At 53.5% G+C, this 15,706-nt stretch overlaps 3 protein-coding genes across 5 annotated transcripts in view; 2 read left to right on the forward strand and 1 right to left on the reverse strand.

The window, feature by feature from the left end:
* GIT1 (GIT ArfGAP 1) overlaps nucleotides 1-1,323 on the reverse strand; it is a 25,282-nt gene extending 23,959 nt beyond the window's left edge. Inside the window, exon 1 of one of the 2 annotated variants that reach the window (XM_072639835.1) lies at nucleotides 1,206-1,323. Coding sequence is in view for 1 of the 2 variants with exons in the window: in XM_072639834.1 (XP_072495935.1) it covers nucleotides 1,181-1,232 (52 nt within the window). In the remaining variant the exon portion in view is untranslated. Of the gene's footprint in view, nucleotides 1-1,180 lie in introns of both variants that reach the window. The other variant, XM_072639834.1, reaches the window with a different exon arrangement.
* LOC140524949 (uncharacterized) lies at nucleotides 1,314-4,052 on the forward strand. 2 transcript variants are annotated; one of them, XM_072639850.1, is made up of 2 exons: nucleotides 1,314-1,870; nucleotides 2,857-4,052. In XM_072639850.1, the coding sequence occupies exons 1-2, from the start codon at nucleotides 1,314-1,316 to the stop codon at nucleotides 2,900-2,902; spliced, it is 603 nt and encodes a 200-aa protein (XP_072495951.1). In that variant the 3' UTR covers nucleotides 2,903-4,052. The 2 variants fall into 2 exon arrangements, with proteins under 2 accessions (XP_072495951.1, XP_072495952.1); XM_072639851.1 differs by having other exon boundaries at nucleotides 3,156-4,052.
* Nucleotides 4,053-6,436: 2,384 nt separating this feature from the next.
* ANKRD13B (ankyrin repeat domain 13B) overlaps nucleotides 6,437-15,706 on the forward strand; it is a 29,202-nt gene continuing 19,932 nt past the window's right edge. Inside the window, exon 1 of the mRNA XM_072639836.1 lies at nucleotides 6,437-7,241. Coding sequence (XP_072495937.1) covers nucleotides 7,134-7,241 — 108 coding nt within the window. The 5' untranslated portion in view covers nucleotides 6,437-7,133. The remainder of the gene's footprint in view (nucleotides 7,242-15,706) is intronic.

Raw genomic sequence — 15,706 nt, forward strand, 5'->3', positions numbered from 1 at the left:
AAGCTGGAAGGGAACTTAGAAGCCATCAAAGACCAATCCCTTCTTTTTACAGAGAAGGAAACCGAGTTCCAGGGAAAGTACAGGACTAGTAGACCCACAGAATAAGTGGCTGAGGTAGGATTTGAGTCCAGTGTCCTTTACTGGCTTGCCCTGGATTTATCCACAGACCCTAGGCACCCAGGTCTAGGGTCTGTCCTGTGCTCCCTGCCTGGTACCAATGGTGCTGGGATTTCCCACTTCCCTGTCAAGTAGTGGCTGAGGAGAAGGAAAACTATCTCAAGACCCAGGCCTGCTCATCCTCCCCCACCCAGCAGGCTTTGTTTATGGGGTTGAGGAATGGTGTCTCAGGATTCCATTTGGCCTGACAGAGTAGGTGTGAGAGCCCCTAGCACCTTCAGAGGCCTAGGAATCAGTCACCACCTTCTGAAGAATTAAATGGGACCTAGGGCCTGACCCTGGCCCCTCTAACTCCAGGAAGAACAGCCCTACCAGGCCCTGGGCAGGCCAGGATGCCTAAAGACAAGCATCCCTGGGTAACCCTTGCCTTCCGAGTACCTTTGTGAGAAGACCTGTGGCCGGTGGACCGGGAGCTGGGCAAGGTGAGGGCAGGAGATACCTGCTCACCCCCTTTCCCCACAGATGTCCTCTGCAGCTACACAGCAATCGCAACGTGTGAGCAGCAGGTGTAAGACAGAAGGAGGCAGCCGAGACTCCATGACACAAACTAAGAACACACACTTCCACCCCCTAAGGAAAAATCCTTCTCGCTTCCCCCACAGTCCTTCTGCCGCCTAGGAGCCGGGGAGGGGGGGTGGATGCCGTTGGGGGGGAGGCCAGACTGCCCAAGGAGGAGAAGGCACCGGACACGTCCTTCCTGAAGCACGGACCCCGCTGGCCCCTGGGCTGGGGGTGCTGAGGGGGCAGGATGACCAGCACTGACGTGGGCACCAGCAGCAGCCCAGGAGCAGCGCGCTGCGCCCCTCCCCTCCCAGCTCGGGCCCCCGGGCACCCCGGTGCCCCTCCCAAGGACACCTGGCTCTGCAGTGGCTGCCGAGGCCGCAGCCCCCAGCCTCCGCTCACCCTCCCGCAGCATCCCGCCCCCGGCCTCGGGGCGCTGGCGTCTCGACCTCCTTCCCCCCCACCCCGGGGCCCCCGTGCCCGCCCCCGGCCCGGGCCTTACCCGGGGCGCTGCAGTCCGCACACACCTCGGCCCGCGGCCCCTTCCGGGACATCCTCAGCGGCGAGGCGGCCGCAGCCCTCTGGGCCAGCGTGGGGGGCGCGCGGGGGCGTCGGCCGCAGGCAGGGGGTCCCCGATGGCGCCCGCGGCCACGGCCACGGCTGCTGCGGAGGCCGCTCCCCGCCGCGCGTCCGCCCCCTCGGGGCCCCGGCCGTCGGCGCTCAGATCGGCCCCCGGCGCGTCCTCCCCGGCTCCGGCTCGGCCCGCCCGGCTCGGCCCGGCCCGGCCCCTGGCTCTCCGGCTCTCCGCAGGCTGCCCAGCTCGCGCTCAGCTGCTCCCGCAGGAAGCGACGCAGGCCCGGCCCACCGGGGGAGGGGCCCGCGCGCCTCCCGACCCCCAGCCCGGGCCCGGACCCGCCCCGCTCCCAGCTGGAGAAAGGAAATGGCAAGGAACACAGGAAGAGGCTCGAGGTGCTAGGGAGTGGGGGGGCTTTAAAGGGCCAGGAGGGCCGGGCTCTTCCCGCCCCCCCCAATCCCAGCCCCGGAGACCGCCCCCTCCCCAGCCTCTCCCCATCCTGAACCGAGTCGGGGAGGACTTGGCCTGGGTGACTGGCCGCCAGCTTGCCCCGCATCCTGGCCCCTTGCCTCAGTTTCCCCTACCTGCCCCCAAAGCGAGAACAGGGCGGAGCTGGTGGTGAGTCACCCCTACAGTTCCTCTTCCTGCCTTCCCCTATCCTAGCAGCGGGAGGAGGAAGGAGAGGGGGAGCATTGAGGGCAGGTGGTGAAAATGGGGCAAAAACGGGAGGTGGGGGATTAAGGCTGAACTGCCTCGCTGAGGTTTATTGTGTGTGTGTGTGTGTGCGTGTAAATAGGCCAGTTTAGGGGTGACCTAGCAAGCCGCCCCATACCAAGGAGAGGCGGACAAAGAATGTTGGGGAAAGGTCGCCATCCTCTGTGTGGGGGTGACAAGGCTGTGGGTGTTTGGGGAAGGAGGGATGGGCCAGCTTTTGTACAGTCTGGGTTCCTAAGAGCTGTCTGGGTGCGGAACGCATCGATTAGTGTCCACACTCTGGTGTCTGAGTTGGGGAAAACGTTCTATGTATGTATGGGTAGGGGCACACGATTCTGCAGAGAGCACCCACACTTGTGTGAAAGGGGGGGGGCGTTCTAACGATACCATCTTGATGGATAGAGAGCTGGCATCCATGGGCTCAAGCTGCCCTTCTGTCACCTGTGTGACCCCAGCCCCTGACAACGCCCTAAGGCTACAAATTGGGCTTCTTTTTCTTCCGGGTTCCTTGGAATTCCATAGGTCTATTTGTCTTAGCTTGCTGCAGGAAGTCTAGATCCCCAGATTTCCCTGGGAATGGGGGGAGAGCAGGTAGCCACCCGCGTGAGGAATATAGACCAAGTTTCTGGAAGAAAGAAATTCACTTGCCCAGCTTTGTATCCCCAGTCCACCCAGCTGGCACCCAAGAGGCACTCAATGGGTGGCGGGGGGAAGAGTAAGTCATTTTTATCCGTATTGTGCCTTATTGTTATGTACTTTAGCTAATTGACCTTGAGCAAATCCCTGGTCAGTTTCCCCATCGGTCAAATAAAGGGGGTTAGACTCCATGACCTCTAAGGTCCCTCCCAGCTTATGTTGGCATTGAACTGAATTAAACTGTTAACTTCTAGGGTGCCAGAGAGGTCACTCACTGCCTCCAGGCAAGACCACACCTAGACTACAGCTCCCCGTGGCTAAGAATCAAGCCCACTTCTAAAGATGTCTGGAGGAAGAGACAGACAGCTGCCTTCTCATGTGGGGACTTTCCTGTATTTTGTCATGTACTCATATATGTCCATTCCTGGAGGGGAGGAACAGAATGTACATGAAGTCCTGGCCTGTTTCATTTCAAGGCCACGTGTTCATGTCCAGGCTGTGTAAATGTATATATACACCCAGAATATTTCCTTGGAGTGGTTTTTCTTCGCAGGTTATGAAATTTTACATGAAGGAAGAAGCCTTGAGAAACTGCGAACCTGTGGCCCCAGCCTGCTCGTGTGCATTCCCTTGTGCTTGCCAGTTTGCATAAAATGCCCTGCCCTCTGCTGCTGCCCTTCCCCCCTTCTGCTTTTGACTCTGTCTCTGGGGAGGTGGGCATGACTCGGGAAAGCTGTTGGGAGGGGAAGGTGTTAGAAGCCGTTCCAGTGGTGAAAAGGTTGCAGGTGTAACGTCTAGAGTCTAGACAAAGAGGGGATTCTACTTGGCAACAGGAGATTCACTCACGTGGGGAGAGGTGCCAGAGATGTTCAGCCTATCTGTGGCAGGGGCTCGTGGGTGGGCAGACTAGCTCCCTCCCTGAGACAGCAGCCGCCCATGAGTCATGGCGCCCCAAATACAGCGAGACCTGCCTCTTTCGACTTCTCATTTCTACCCGGATTGACAAGTTTGTTTGAAAGTGTGTGTGTCCACTGGCTATATTTATAATCACACTTTAAAAAAAAAAGGAGACTGCCAGCTTGTAGCATTGCCTGTCTGCCTTGCCGCCTCCCCCAATGCAGTCCCTGAGTTGTTAGGAGAGAGCCAGGCAGTTTATCACCTGAGTTAGCCTGTGCCTGGCTGGCTCCCTCGGCTCCTGGAGAGCCCCACCTGCCAACGGCTGCATGGGAGGTGCTACTCCCCCCTTTTCCCCCAGGATGGGCCTTCTCTTCACCCTGGCATTCAAGGCTGAGGATGCTGAGACAGGCTCTCTCTCCCTACCCCACCCCCTTCCAGCCTCGTGGTGAGTGAATGCATGTGGAATGAAGGCTGGGGGTGGGAACTGGAGCTGAAGATTCAGCTCTTCTCTCAGCTATGGAATTTCATTTATTAAATGTCTACTCGGCTCTCAGCTGCACGGTCTGTTTGTCTTTGTTTCTTGGGCTGTGTGTGGGTGAGTTTGAGAGCACGTGGCAGCCTGGGACTGGCAGGCATGAAGGAGAACAAACAGGTGCCTGGCATGCCTCCCCCTACTCAATCTAAGTCTCTCAGTTGGACTGTGTCTCCTGGGGAGGGATGGGAGGGACATCCCAGGAACCAAGATGAATTGACTCCTTAGAGCACCTAAGCAAACTGGGATGATGGGGGGGGGGGGGGGCGGCCGCGCAGAATCACAGAATCATAGATCTAGAACTGAAGGCATCTCAGATACCATTTAGTCCAACTCCATTTTAGAGATGAGGAAACTGGCCTGGGGAGAGTGACTTCCTCCGTACTTACACAGTGTCAGAAGCAGGATTTGAACCCAGGTCTTCCTGACTCCAAGTCCAACACTACCCAACCCCCCCAGCCCTACTACCAGTCCCTCCCCCAAACTGTACCTTGTCCTGATACTTGGGGAAGAGGGCTCATGTAATTCAATAACCATTTATTGAATGTCTACTAGTCGAAGACAAAAACTAGTCCTGCCCTCAGGGGATTACAATCTCTTGAGGGAAAACACATAGACTACCTTCACTTACTAAGCACCTACTGTTTCTCAGCTTTGTGCCCGGTGATCTTATAAAGACAAAAGTGGTCCCTGTCCTTAACTTACCATTCTACCAGGAAGGAAATAGTGTGTACACTGATACAAAATATACAGAGTAAATACAAAGTAATTTGAGGAGAGAGGGACTTTAGAAGGCATGGAGGAGCAGATGACATCTGCAAATCCCCACACCTCTTTAGCGGTGGACTTGAAGGAGGCTGCAGTCCGTCTGTGTCTCGGCCATAGGAAGTGCTCAGCCACACCTTCATTCCCAGGAGTATCCGCTGTACAGGGGCACCCTCTCCTTTTCCTCTCTTGCCTCTCCAATCCCACTGCTTAGGCTCCCGGTCCAGGTACAACCCTCTGCTGACTCCTTGTGGTGGAGGTAGGGAGCAGCATGCCTAGGCACCAAAGGAGGCCCGCAGACTCTTCCGCAGGGGAATGGGGATGGTGACGCTGACTGCTCCCTCTCTCCCCCTGGCGGTGTGGCATCCTGGGATGTGCATGGTTTGCCATGGAGGCGGGGTATGGAATACAAGGAAGAGATGATGGAAAGGAGGATGAGAATATCATTTTCTAGCAAGTCTCAAACCATTATTGCTCTGAATGAGAAGCTGGAAATGGGAACTGATTTGTTCGTCCCAACCAATTCAATTTGGCAAAATGTAATTGCTTGTTATGTGAAAAGCCTGGCTTCAGGAACCAGAGGAAGACATAGAACAGAAATCGGCAAAGTCCCTGCTCTCAAGGAGTTTCCCGTCTGAAAGGAGAGAAGGCTAGCTAAAGTTCATTTAGCACAGTGCTTAGTACACAGTGGGCATTTAATAATTGCTTGCTGATTAACTGATTAAGACACCTCAGAGAGGTGGATCTCCAACCACCCATCTCTATTAGCCCTTTAAACACAGTCTATCCCAGTCCCATTTCTTCTGTAAACTCCATCTGATTTCTCCTCCTCTCCCCCAGAGGCTCAATTGTGACCAAATTCTCATTTGCTCCATACTGTATTTGACTGGCTTTACCACTTTAGGAAATTTACAACCTCTTTGGACTTCACTTATCTCATTTGTAAAATGTAGGGTTTGGACCTTCTGACCTTTAAATTCCTTTCCACTACTGAATCTATGATCTAAATTGTCCCTAAAGGTCTCGATTATAATGATTTCTATGGTTATTTAGTTTAATGTTCAGGGCAGGGCATACAGAAAAGGGTTGGACTTGGGATTTCATTGATAATGGGAACTCCCAGGGGAAGAAACTCCTTCCACCAAAGTAAATTGGCCCATTCTTTGCTACATACAGTTTGAGAAAGTTACCTAGCCCTAGAGCACTGAGGGTGAAATGATTTGCCCAGGGTAACACAGCCAGCACCATCAGAGGCAGAATTTGAACCCAGGACTGATTGACTCACTAGGTCACTTAGGACCTCTCCCAGCAGGCTCAGAATTAATTGATAAAGATCCAGGAGGATTGTGTTGTTTGTCCCTAAAGGAATAGGGGGCATGTCTCATGCCAAGATATTCTGGTATATTGAGCCAATCCTGGGGTCCCACCTTAGTTTATCCATCTACTGGGTAGTCTGCCTAACAGCTCCATCCCCACTTCTGTGGGCAAGTCTTCAAGAGGGAAGAGGAGGAGAGGTTGGCACGGTAGGGATTTCCTCTGCCCACCCCCCCTTCACCTGCCCGCCCTTGAGCTTAATGGGGGGGTGCGGACTACAACTCCCATGATGCAGTGAGACCTCGGACTCCTGGCTCTGACTGGCTATGCCTCCAGCACCAGGGTCCCCTCCTCTCTCCCCACCTACACACTGGGGCTCCCCGGCCCCCAACTGCTTTGGGGAGAGGGGTGAGGAAGGGGCTGACATTTGCACTGACCATGCCAAGAGGCGGTGTGTGCGTGGGAAAAGCCAGGGGCTGCTCTTTCCTCTGCCCGCTGGGATGCCTCCAGCGCCCACCAGGGCCGAGCCCCCTGCTTGCCTCCTCCTTTCTCCCCCTCCTCTGGACGCCTGATCCTTCTCCCCCCTCCTCCCTCCTTGTAACGCTGCCTTTGTGTGCAGGGGTGTGGGAGGAGAGAGAGGCAAAGAACTCGAACAGCGCTGCCTAGTGCTGGTAACCCAGGGCTAGTGCTTCTTCTCCTCCTCCCCCTCCTTTCTCCTTTTCCTCCTCCTCCTCCTCATCTTTTCCTCCTCCCCCTCCTCCTCCTCGCCTCTCCTCCCGGGGACGCTGGGAACCCGCTCCCCCGCCCCCCGCATCGCCGCCGCCGTGCCCCCCTCCGCCCGCCTCCGCCGGCGCTCGCCCGCCCGCCCGCTCTCCTGCCTCCCCAGGCACATGCCCGTGCAGCCGCCCGTCGCCGGGCTTCCAGAGCAGGCTCTGCAGCCGGCCCCGCGCCCCCAGCTCCAGTCCCTGTCCCCGTCCCCCCATCCCGGGCCGGGAAAGGCGGCCCCGGCATGCGGAGGGCAGGATGATCGCCTCCGCCGCCAGGAAGGGGCCGGAGGGCAGATACCCGCTGCACTACCTGGTGTGGCACAACCGTTACCGAGAGCTAGAGAGAGAGGTCCGCGGCGGCCAGGTGGGTGGGGGCCCTGACGGGGCGGGGGGCTCCGCGAGGGCCGGGGGGTTCCGGACGACCGGGGGCTCCAAGCAGGGCGGGGGGCACCTAGTGGGCGGGGGGTACCGAGCGGTCTGGGGGCTCCGGAGGGCCCGGGGGTTCCGGCCGACCGGCGGCTCCAGGCAGAGCGGGGGGCACCTAGTGGGCAGGGGGCGAAGAGCAGGACTGGGGGTTTGGAGGGCCGGCCGGCTGGCTAGGAGGGCGCTGCCGTCGGGGGAGTCGTGGCTGCTCCCCCCACGTCCCGGGAAGCCACGCATACGGGGCGCGGTGCGGCGCAGCGACAGCAGAGCCGGGGAGCTTGGGTGTCCGTCTGTCAGTCCCGACACTTCGCCCCCGGGGAAGTCCCCCTGAGTGGGAGAGGCAGGGCAACACTCTCCCCCCCGCCCCCCATCTCACACACCCGGGCGACTTGTCTTTGTGCGCGGCTGGGGGCTTTTGTGCGTGCTTATTAGGGGGAGGGGGCTGTCTAGGGAGCGGCCCTGACCACGCTGCTGCGGCTGGAGAGGCAGCCGGTGAAGCCGGCATATTTACACCGGAAAATACGGCCTTGGCCCCCACGTGGCCCGTGGGAGCTGCCCAAGGTACCTTCTCCTCGTCCCTCTGGCCAGGACCCCTGGTCCTTCCCCCGATTTTCACCCAAGCCCCTGCCCAGATTATGTGCAGGTGTTTGGGTTCTGAACCTCAAGTCATCAGAAGCTGGGGTAATAGACGCATGATACCCCTTTCCCATCACTTCCCACCAAGAGACTAGGTGGGTAACATGGAATAAGGCAGGGTGAGGTTTACAATCACCTCTTCCCCCTCCTGAAGCCTGAGTTGAGTCAGAACGGAGGTAGGGTGGAAGGAGCCCCCACGACCTAAACTGCAACTTAACAAAGGTGGGGGGGGGATCCCTTTCCTTTCCCAGAGTCTGGCCCTCCTCAGGTCTTTGTCCCTTCCTTTGATCACCCAATTTCATCCCTCCTGGTCTCTCTCGTTGGGGCGTGGAGTGGTGGGGTTCATACAGAAGAGACCTCTCCCGGGTTTATTTACTGAGATCCCAGAGAAATATGGGAGAAAGATGGAACAGCTGCGGCTCAGCCTCCTCACCGAGCCACCCCAGGGGGTTGGAGAGACGTTCTGGGTGTGGACAGGGTCAGAGGTCAAGGGAGAGAGACTGGGCGGGGCTCCTTAGAGGTCCCTCTAGAGACCTCCCTCTATTGTGTTCTTTGCTTCTTGAGTTTTGGTGGGAGAGGAATGCTAGGAGACTCCATAGACCCCAGATCCTTCTACCTTTAGATTAATCTTAGGGCTTTCCCCTTGTGTGGTGGGGGTGTACAGTATACCGAGTCCTCCCCACCCTGCTTTCTTTGATCTCCTAGTGATCTTCTTAAGGACCTGGCTTCCTTTTAGTGCTGAAGGGAAAGGATAGGTCTGTCTGAGCTTCCCTACCCCTAAGAAGCTGACAGCCCCACCAGCTGAGTGAGTGAATGCGGTTTTTAGGGCTAGATAGTGGACTAGATGCCATTGAGGTACCCCTAGATCTAACCCTATGAGCTTTCAGAGCCTCCCTACACTTCTACCTAGCTTAAAAAAAGGGCACCCAAGTATCAGAGAGGGGGAGAACTCCCTGTCTCACTGGCCACTAGGCTGGGGGGAGAGTCAGTTGTGGCCATTCCTGTCTGGGTAGACTAGGGGCCCTTCTCATCTCTGGCTTTTTCATTCAATGCTCTGTTTTGCAGATGGGCATCTCCCCTCCCAGGATTCTAGCTTGGATACACCTTTGATTAGTGGCCAGAGGTAGGGAGTTGTGGGGGAGTGGTTGGTGCAACCACCCCTACCCTTAGCTGCTTTTCAGTGCAGCTCCTGTGTAGGCCTCTGGATGGGAGATGGGTGGACTTGACTACCTCAAAGTTAGATAACCTAGTCACACTATAGCACAATTGGCCAAGGGACATCTATAAGCAGGTCTCAGACCATGCCCTTCCTGGGTCAATTGAGGGGTTGAAGTGGGGTCAAGAGTAAGGTCCCTGGGCTTTGACTCCATTTAGGACCCAGGTTGAAAGGAGGAGCAGTGAGGCCTGCCTTTCCTTCTTGTCTCCTCTGTAGCAAAAACAAAGCCTTCCCCAGGGAGATGATAGCTTATGAACAGCAGGACCCTAAGGGCCATGGGTAGGGAGGTTTCTTTAATCCTATAGTTGAGTGGGGGGGGGCGGGGTATCAGGGAATGGTTGTCTGGGCAACAATAATCCCAGAATTGGGGTGTTACCTAATAGTATCCTGCTGAAGGGAGAAAAGGGGGAGATATTTCTGTGCCTCAAAGTCAGGGCTGGGATATGAGGGCATGCCCCAGCCAGGGCCCATGCCCTGGCCTTATCCCAGAGTCACCTCCTTAGAGAAGACAAGCTGGATAAACATAGATTCTATCCTGGTAAAGGGCCTGGAAATCAGATAAGCAAAAGCAGAGGACCTTCTTAGCTTGGGGTACAGCAGGTTTGGAGGATGAGTCTAAGGAGGCTTCAGACTGCTCTGTGCCCTGACTACCCCCAATGGCAAGACAAGGGGTCCTATCCCAAGAGCAGGAGCTGTAGTCAGACTCTGGGAAGAACTGACCTAAGGCTAGTTGTGGAGTAATAGCATTTTTATATTGCTTTAAGATTTGCAAAGCACTTTCTAATTTTTGGTCCTTGCAACAACCCTGGGAGGTAGGTGCTATTAGTATCCCCATTTTACAGATGAGGAAGCTGAGGATACTGAAAGTCACCCAGATGAAGTGACTTGCTTGGGCTCAGACAGCCAGTCAGTGTCTGAGGAAGGATTTGAATGGGTATTTCTAGAATCCCATTCCACAATCCCTCGCAGCTCCATTGATGGAGGCCGGAGTTGGGATTGCCTGTGTCCAGCTCTGGAGATACCTTTCTGCCCACACTTCTCTCTCATCTCCTCTGCCCACCTTGCTTCAGGTTGTGGGAGGGTGCCAGCAGGGAGCAGGTAATTTAGAGGGACAGACTGGGAATGGTCCTCATCCCTAACTTTCTTCCTTTCTTTCCGAAACAGCCAAGATCTCCCTTGTGCTTGCTGAGCTGGTGTTTCCTTGAAATGGACACCAGCTGATGATCCAATTTCCAAGGCCAGAGAAATATAGGACAATGACAGAGGTTACTCTGGGCGGGAGGTTAACCCTCGCCAGGCATCAGAGGAACAGTGGACATGGCAGGACTCACAGCCTCTTTCAGGACCAGGGGGTTGGCATGTTCCCACACAATCACAGTGGGACCCCCTCCCCTGAGCAGGCAAGTTGGGTCCGTCCCTAGGAAGCCAGGCAATTGGGCAACATCTAAGAGATCTGAAGGGTCACATACAGAACTGGAAAGGACCGTAGAGGTCATCTGATCCAGGCTACTTATTTTACAGGAAAGGAAACTGAGGCCCAGAACAGTTAAGTTACTCAAAGTCGCACAGGTAGTAAGAGAGAGGGGCCAGATTGGAACTCAGGTGCTTTAATGTCAAAGTCAGGGTTTTTTCCCCTCTCCCATTCCACCTCAAGGTGTCCCCAGAATGGGGAGATAACTAGAGAAGATATAGCTCCCTCCAGCATCACTTTCTTGCCCAGGATGGATTTTGGAGTGGGGAATTCCTGGTGGTCCCTAGAGTCCAGGTAGGGGTTGATGACTTCTCCATATCAGGTTCAGAGCCCTTTGCCCCTTGATTCCAGTGCCTGGCCCCTGCCCTTGGCACTCTGGGCACAGAGCTACAGGGATTCCCCATTCCAATTTGGCATAACAGGCACCTCCTGGCTCCAAGAAAATCCCAGTGTCGGGACTACCTATGGCCAGAACTGGCAGCTCCCTGGGGAAAGGGGAGGGAAGATGGGATGGACTTTGGAGCAGGGAGACACGTTCCCTGGGCTCTGAGATTTAACTCAGGAGCTTCAAGGGATTTCAGAGTCATCTAGTCCAACTCCGTTATTTTATAGAGGAGGAAACTGAGGCTCAGGCAAGTCGTGTGGCAAGCCCAAAGTCCTACAGCTACTAAGTGTTGGAGTCAGAATTCGAATTCAGGTCCTCTGGCTCCAAATCCAGTGCTGTTCCCTTTCTCCCATGCTGTCTCCTAAGTTAATGGGTTCTCGATATGAATGGGAGTCCAGAGGTGAAGTACTTTCAGGAAACCCTCCATAAACATTTGTTAATTGATTGAATGACTTGGTATATCCATTTCACCCTGGCTGGCATCTGCACCAGGATGGATGTTGCGGGGGGGGGGGGGGGGTGGTAAGTAGAGCCAAGACAGGGACTTTATTCCTGCCAAGCTGCCCATCCCAGGACTGAAGGGCAGTGGTGGTGCCAGCTTCCCTAGGACTGGCAAAGTCCTGAGACTCCCATGAACCCATAGGGCATTGTCCTGGTTCCTGAAATCCTGTGTCCCTGGTGATTCTTTGGAAAAATGAGTGCTGGACAGCTCCTGTGAGGGGAGATGCGGAAGGTGGAAGGGGCCCAGTTCTGAGATTCAGTAACATCCAGAAGACCTACCTTGTATGAGCGCTCTCCCTCCATTCCCCCTTTTGCTCTTCATTCTTTCTCTCTGTGTCTCTGTCTCCCTTTTCCTACCTAGCTTTCTTTTTCCTTTTCCTCTGTTTTCTCTCTTCTGTTTCTCTTTTTCCTCCTTGTTCTTCTTTGTCCTCTTTTCTCTGTCCCTTCCCCCCTCAGTCTCTTTCTCCCTCTCTTTTTCCTTCCTTTCTCTCTGCCTCCCAGCCCACCCCCTTTCTGGAATGGAAGTGAGCTAGCCAAGGTCCCCCCTGCCTTTGCATAGACAGTCCTCACTCCTCGAATGCTCTCCTCTCTCCCCCAACCTGCTTCCTCAGAATTCTGAGTGGGAGATGCTGCCTCCCACTTGAAGCCTTTTCTGATATCTCTAGCTGTTCTCTCCTTCTTCTTCCCCAAATTATCTTATGTTTTCTTATTCTCCCATTACAGATTACTCCCTGATTTTCCCTCTCCCCCACCCCAGTAGAATGGAAACTCCTTAAGAACAGAGAATATTTCATTCCTGTCTTTGCATCCCCAGTGGCCAACACCCTTCCTTGTACATACACAACAGAAGCTTCAGAAATGGGGTTGTAAGGGAAGTGCCATATATTCAAGTCTCAGATTGCCCCTGCCCCAATTTTCACCTATACTGGCTTTTCTTGATAGAGTGCTGACCTTGGAGTTAGGAAGTTCAGAAATCCAAATCTTGCCTAGCAGTGTGACCCTGGACCTCCATTTGACTCAGTTTCCTCATCTGTAAAATGGAGATAATAATAGCACCTACCTCCCAGGATTATTGAGATAACGTGTTATAAAGCACTTTGTATCTTAAAGTGCTTTATGAATGCCAGCCCGCCTTAGAGGCTGTTAACACTGCTGGCTTGGTAGGTTGAGGGATTTTGATCTGGGGACCTCTAGATACCTGAGATAGTCAGGAAGGAAGAAGCACAAACACATCCCCTTCCCACATGCCCATGAGACTCTTGTTTGGTAGAGGGTTGGTACATCTTAGCCAACCAACCCTGGTATGGAGCTGTCACCACAGCTAGGAGGTCAGAGGGAGCTAGCCACAAACCCCAGAAACCAAAAATCAATGTCCCCTTGGGACAGAAAGGAAAAAGACTGATGTACCTCAGTGGGGCAGTACTTCTGGGAGTCACCGTACCCAAGCTAGAAAGGTCTGGGGGGTGAAGCTTCTCTTCTTCTCCCAGTGCTCCCCTCCCCTCACTAGGAAGGCAGCAGGGAGCAAATCTCACTCCCCCCCCCCCCAGCTCCCTACTGCCTGTGGCCTTCCCCTTTGCTTAAGAAATCATTCTGGTCTCTATTTTGAGTGCTCCTGGGGGAAGTTGGCTTATTCCCTCACATCTAATAGAGGCAGTTATTAGAAATGCCAGACTGAGCCAAGGTGCCCCCCAGCCATAAGCCATGAGGCTTAGAGGAGATGAGAGAGGATGAGGAGTAGGGAGGGCATGCCCAAAGATCTCCCAGGATCTCCAGGGCAGAGTGATGCCCAAGGCTGATAGACAGTCTTAGATCTATGAGTCTTGAGTTCTTATAAACAACAACCTTTGGCCAGTCAGACAGTTCTTCTTAGTGTCTGTTCCAGCTTCCACCCTTGGGGTCTTCTTGTTCTGCCTTTGGGGGGGACTGTGACCATAGGCAAATCACTCACCTTCTTCACCTGTAAAATGGAGACAATAAAACTCGAGTTATGATTGTTAGCTGTGTGACCCTGACTTAGTCACTCACCCTCTCTGAGAGCTAGGTTTTTCATCTGTAAATGGGGATGCAGATACTTCCAGTGATTTCCTTCATAGACCTTAAAGCATTGTATAAATGGGAGCTATGATTGTGAACCCCTAGGAAACTTCTTGCCTTTGTAATGGAAAGAGCCTGAGCTAGAGATGAGACTTGCTTTGACTGATTAGTTGTAGGGCCCCCATCAAGACTTATTAGTACTGCACATACAGTAAGTGCTTAATCAATGTTTAATAACTTTCATTGAATTGCTTCACCTCTCCAGGCCTCAGTTTCCTCCAAGGTACATCGAGGCCCTAGGCCTTAGAGATTGGTCTTCCAGACGTGACATTCTTTTGGTTCTCCACCATGGTTCGAGGAGGGCTAGAAGCACTCTAGGGAGAGATTGAGAAAGGTTTCCTTTCCGCCTCCTTCTCTCCCCTTCCCCACCAGGCCTTGAGACATCTCAGTTCCTCAGGCTCTGGGACCAGGACCAGGCTGGTTGATCCCTCTCAAAGGAGAGGTAGAAGCATAGACTGTTCTAGGTCAAGTCTGGCCCCAACCAGGGTGGACTTGGAAGGAGAGTAGGCTGTACATCCCCTTGGAGGGCTCCAGGGGATGACAGGCCTTGTGCTTCAGGGCGTGATGGGCCTGGGCCTCAGGGGTGGGGTTTGGCCGGTTTTTAATCTTTACTCAAGGGACCTTAGAGGACATCTAGCCCACCTCCCCCCTACATACTTTACTGTTGAGGAAACTGAGGCTCAGGGAGGGTAAGGACCTACCCAGGGTCACACATATAGTAATACCCATCAGGAGCATTATTCATGTGCCAGTGTATGTACAAGCATATTTGCTGCTCTGTGCCCATAGAAAGATAATCTAGGTGGGATGTTACCTTTGACCTCATCCAACTCCTTCATTTTTCTGAGAAGGAACCTGAGGCCCAGGGAGTAAAGGTGACTTGTCCAAAATCTCAGAGTCAGCGGCCTAAACTGGCCTAGAGCTCTGGTGGGCCCCTTTTTCTGCAGGGTGGTGCCTCCTGGGTGGGTGTGGGTACATGCACATGCAACATGAATTCTGGTACACATCAACCTGCATGCAGGTGCTGTACATGTCTTTACCTGCTGTTACATGCTATAGAATACATGTATATGCACGTATTCATGCTGTTGTATGTCTAATAGACTTACTAAAAGAAGTCTGTATGCTAGTGCATGTGCACACAGGCCCATCTATGTGGGTCATATATGTACAGTGTGGTAGCTTTGGCTGGCACACAGTATACAGAAGCAGGTTTTTGCATGTGCAGCCATGACATGTGGGTTGTTACATGTATGTACATGCATGTATATGTATGACATAGTACATAGACTATGAGTGTGTATTGTGGTGCAGTGGAAAGATCCTGAATTTGGAGGCAGAGGACTTGAGTTCAAATTCTGGTTCTGTAGCTTCCTTCGTCTGTCACCTTGGACCAATCACTTCATGCTGTGCCTCAGTTTCCTCATATGTAAAATGACAGGAGTCGAACGTTCCCAAGGATGCCTCCAGGTCAATGTCTGTGTTCGTATGTAGAAATGTGTGTACTCAGGCAGATCTATGCATGCATAAATGTTCATGCCTTTGTTTAGGCATGTACCTGAACCTTCGTGTGTGTAGGCTAGACAAAATACAGGTGTGTAGATCTTTTGTACTGATCCATGTATAGGTGTTCTGTGAAACATTAATCTATACTTGTGTCCTGTGATGAAGGCATGTACCTGTATGCTGTGTGTTGGAGCATTTAGATGTATACATGCATGTTTGCTCACCAATTATTATGTGATGTGGTATGTTGGTTTATACATATGCACACATTACACCCATGAACACACTTGTTGGTTTGGATGGATAATTTGTACATACATATGTACAATGCACACGGCACACACATCACATGTATGTGTTGTGAGATTATGTGTTGGTGTGTGAGCTAGATGTGTTTGTATCTGTGTGAGGCAGGATGGGGTAGTGCGGTGGAGGGAGAAGGGGGAAGTGCAACCTGAACCAGACTGAAATATAATTGGGAAATACCTAACAAAAGAAATTAAAATACAAGAGAACATAGATAATGCTAATGTGTGATTTTCTAAATCCATATGTGGCCCACAGAGATCCTTTTCTATGTGAATTTGACTCCACTGG

The sequence above is a fragment of the Notamacropus eugenii genome, chromosome 2, assembly GCF_028372415.1.
Source record: "Notamacropus eugenii isolate mMacEug1 chromosome 2, mMacEug1.pri_v2, whole genome shotgun sequence".
NCBI classification, from domain to species: domain Eukaryota; kingdom Metazoa; phylum Chordata; class Mammalia; order Diprotodontia; family Macropodidae; genus Notamacropus; species Notamacropus eugenii.

Excerpts from the sequence above, each read along its gene's own strand:
- LOC140524949 (XM_072639850.1), top strand. The coding sequence starts at position 1,314 with ATGGCGCCCGCGGCCACGGCCACGGCTGCTGCGGAGGCCGCTCCCCGC. Across the intron at positions 1,871-2,856 it reads AGAACAGGGCGGAGCTGGTG|GGTGCCAGAGAGGTCACTCA; the intron begins GTGAGTCACCCC and ends GTTAACTTCTAG.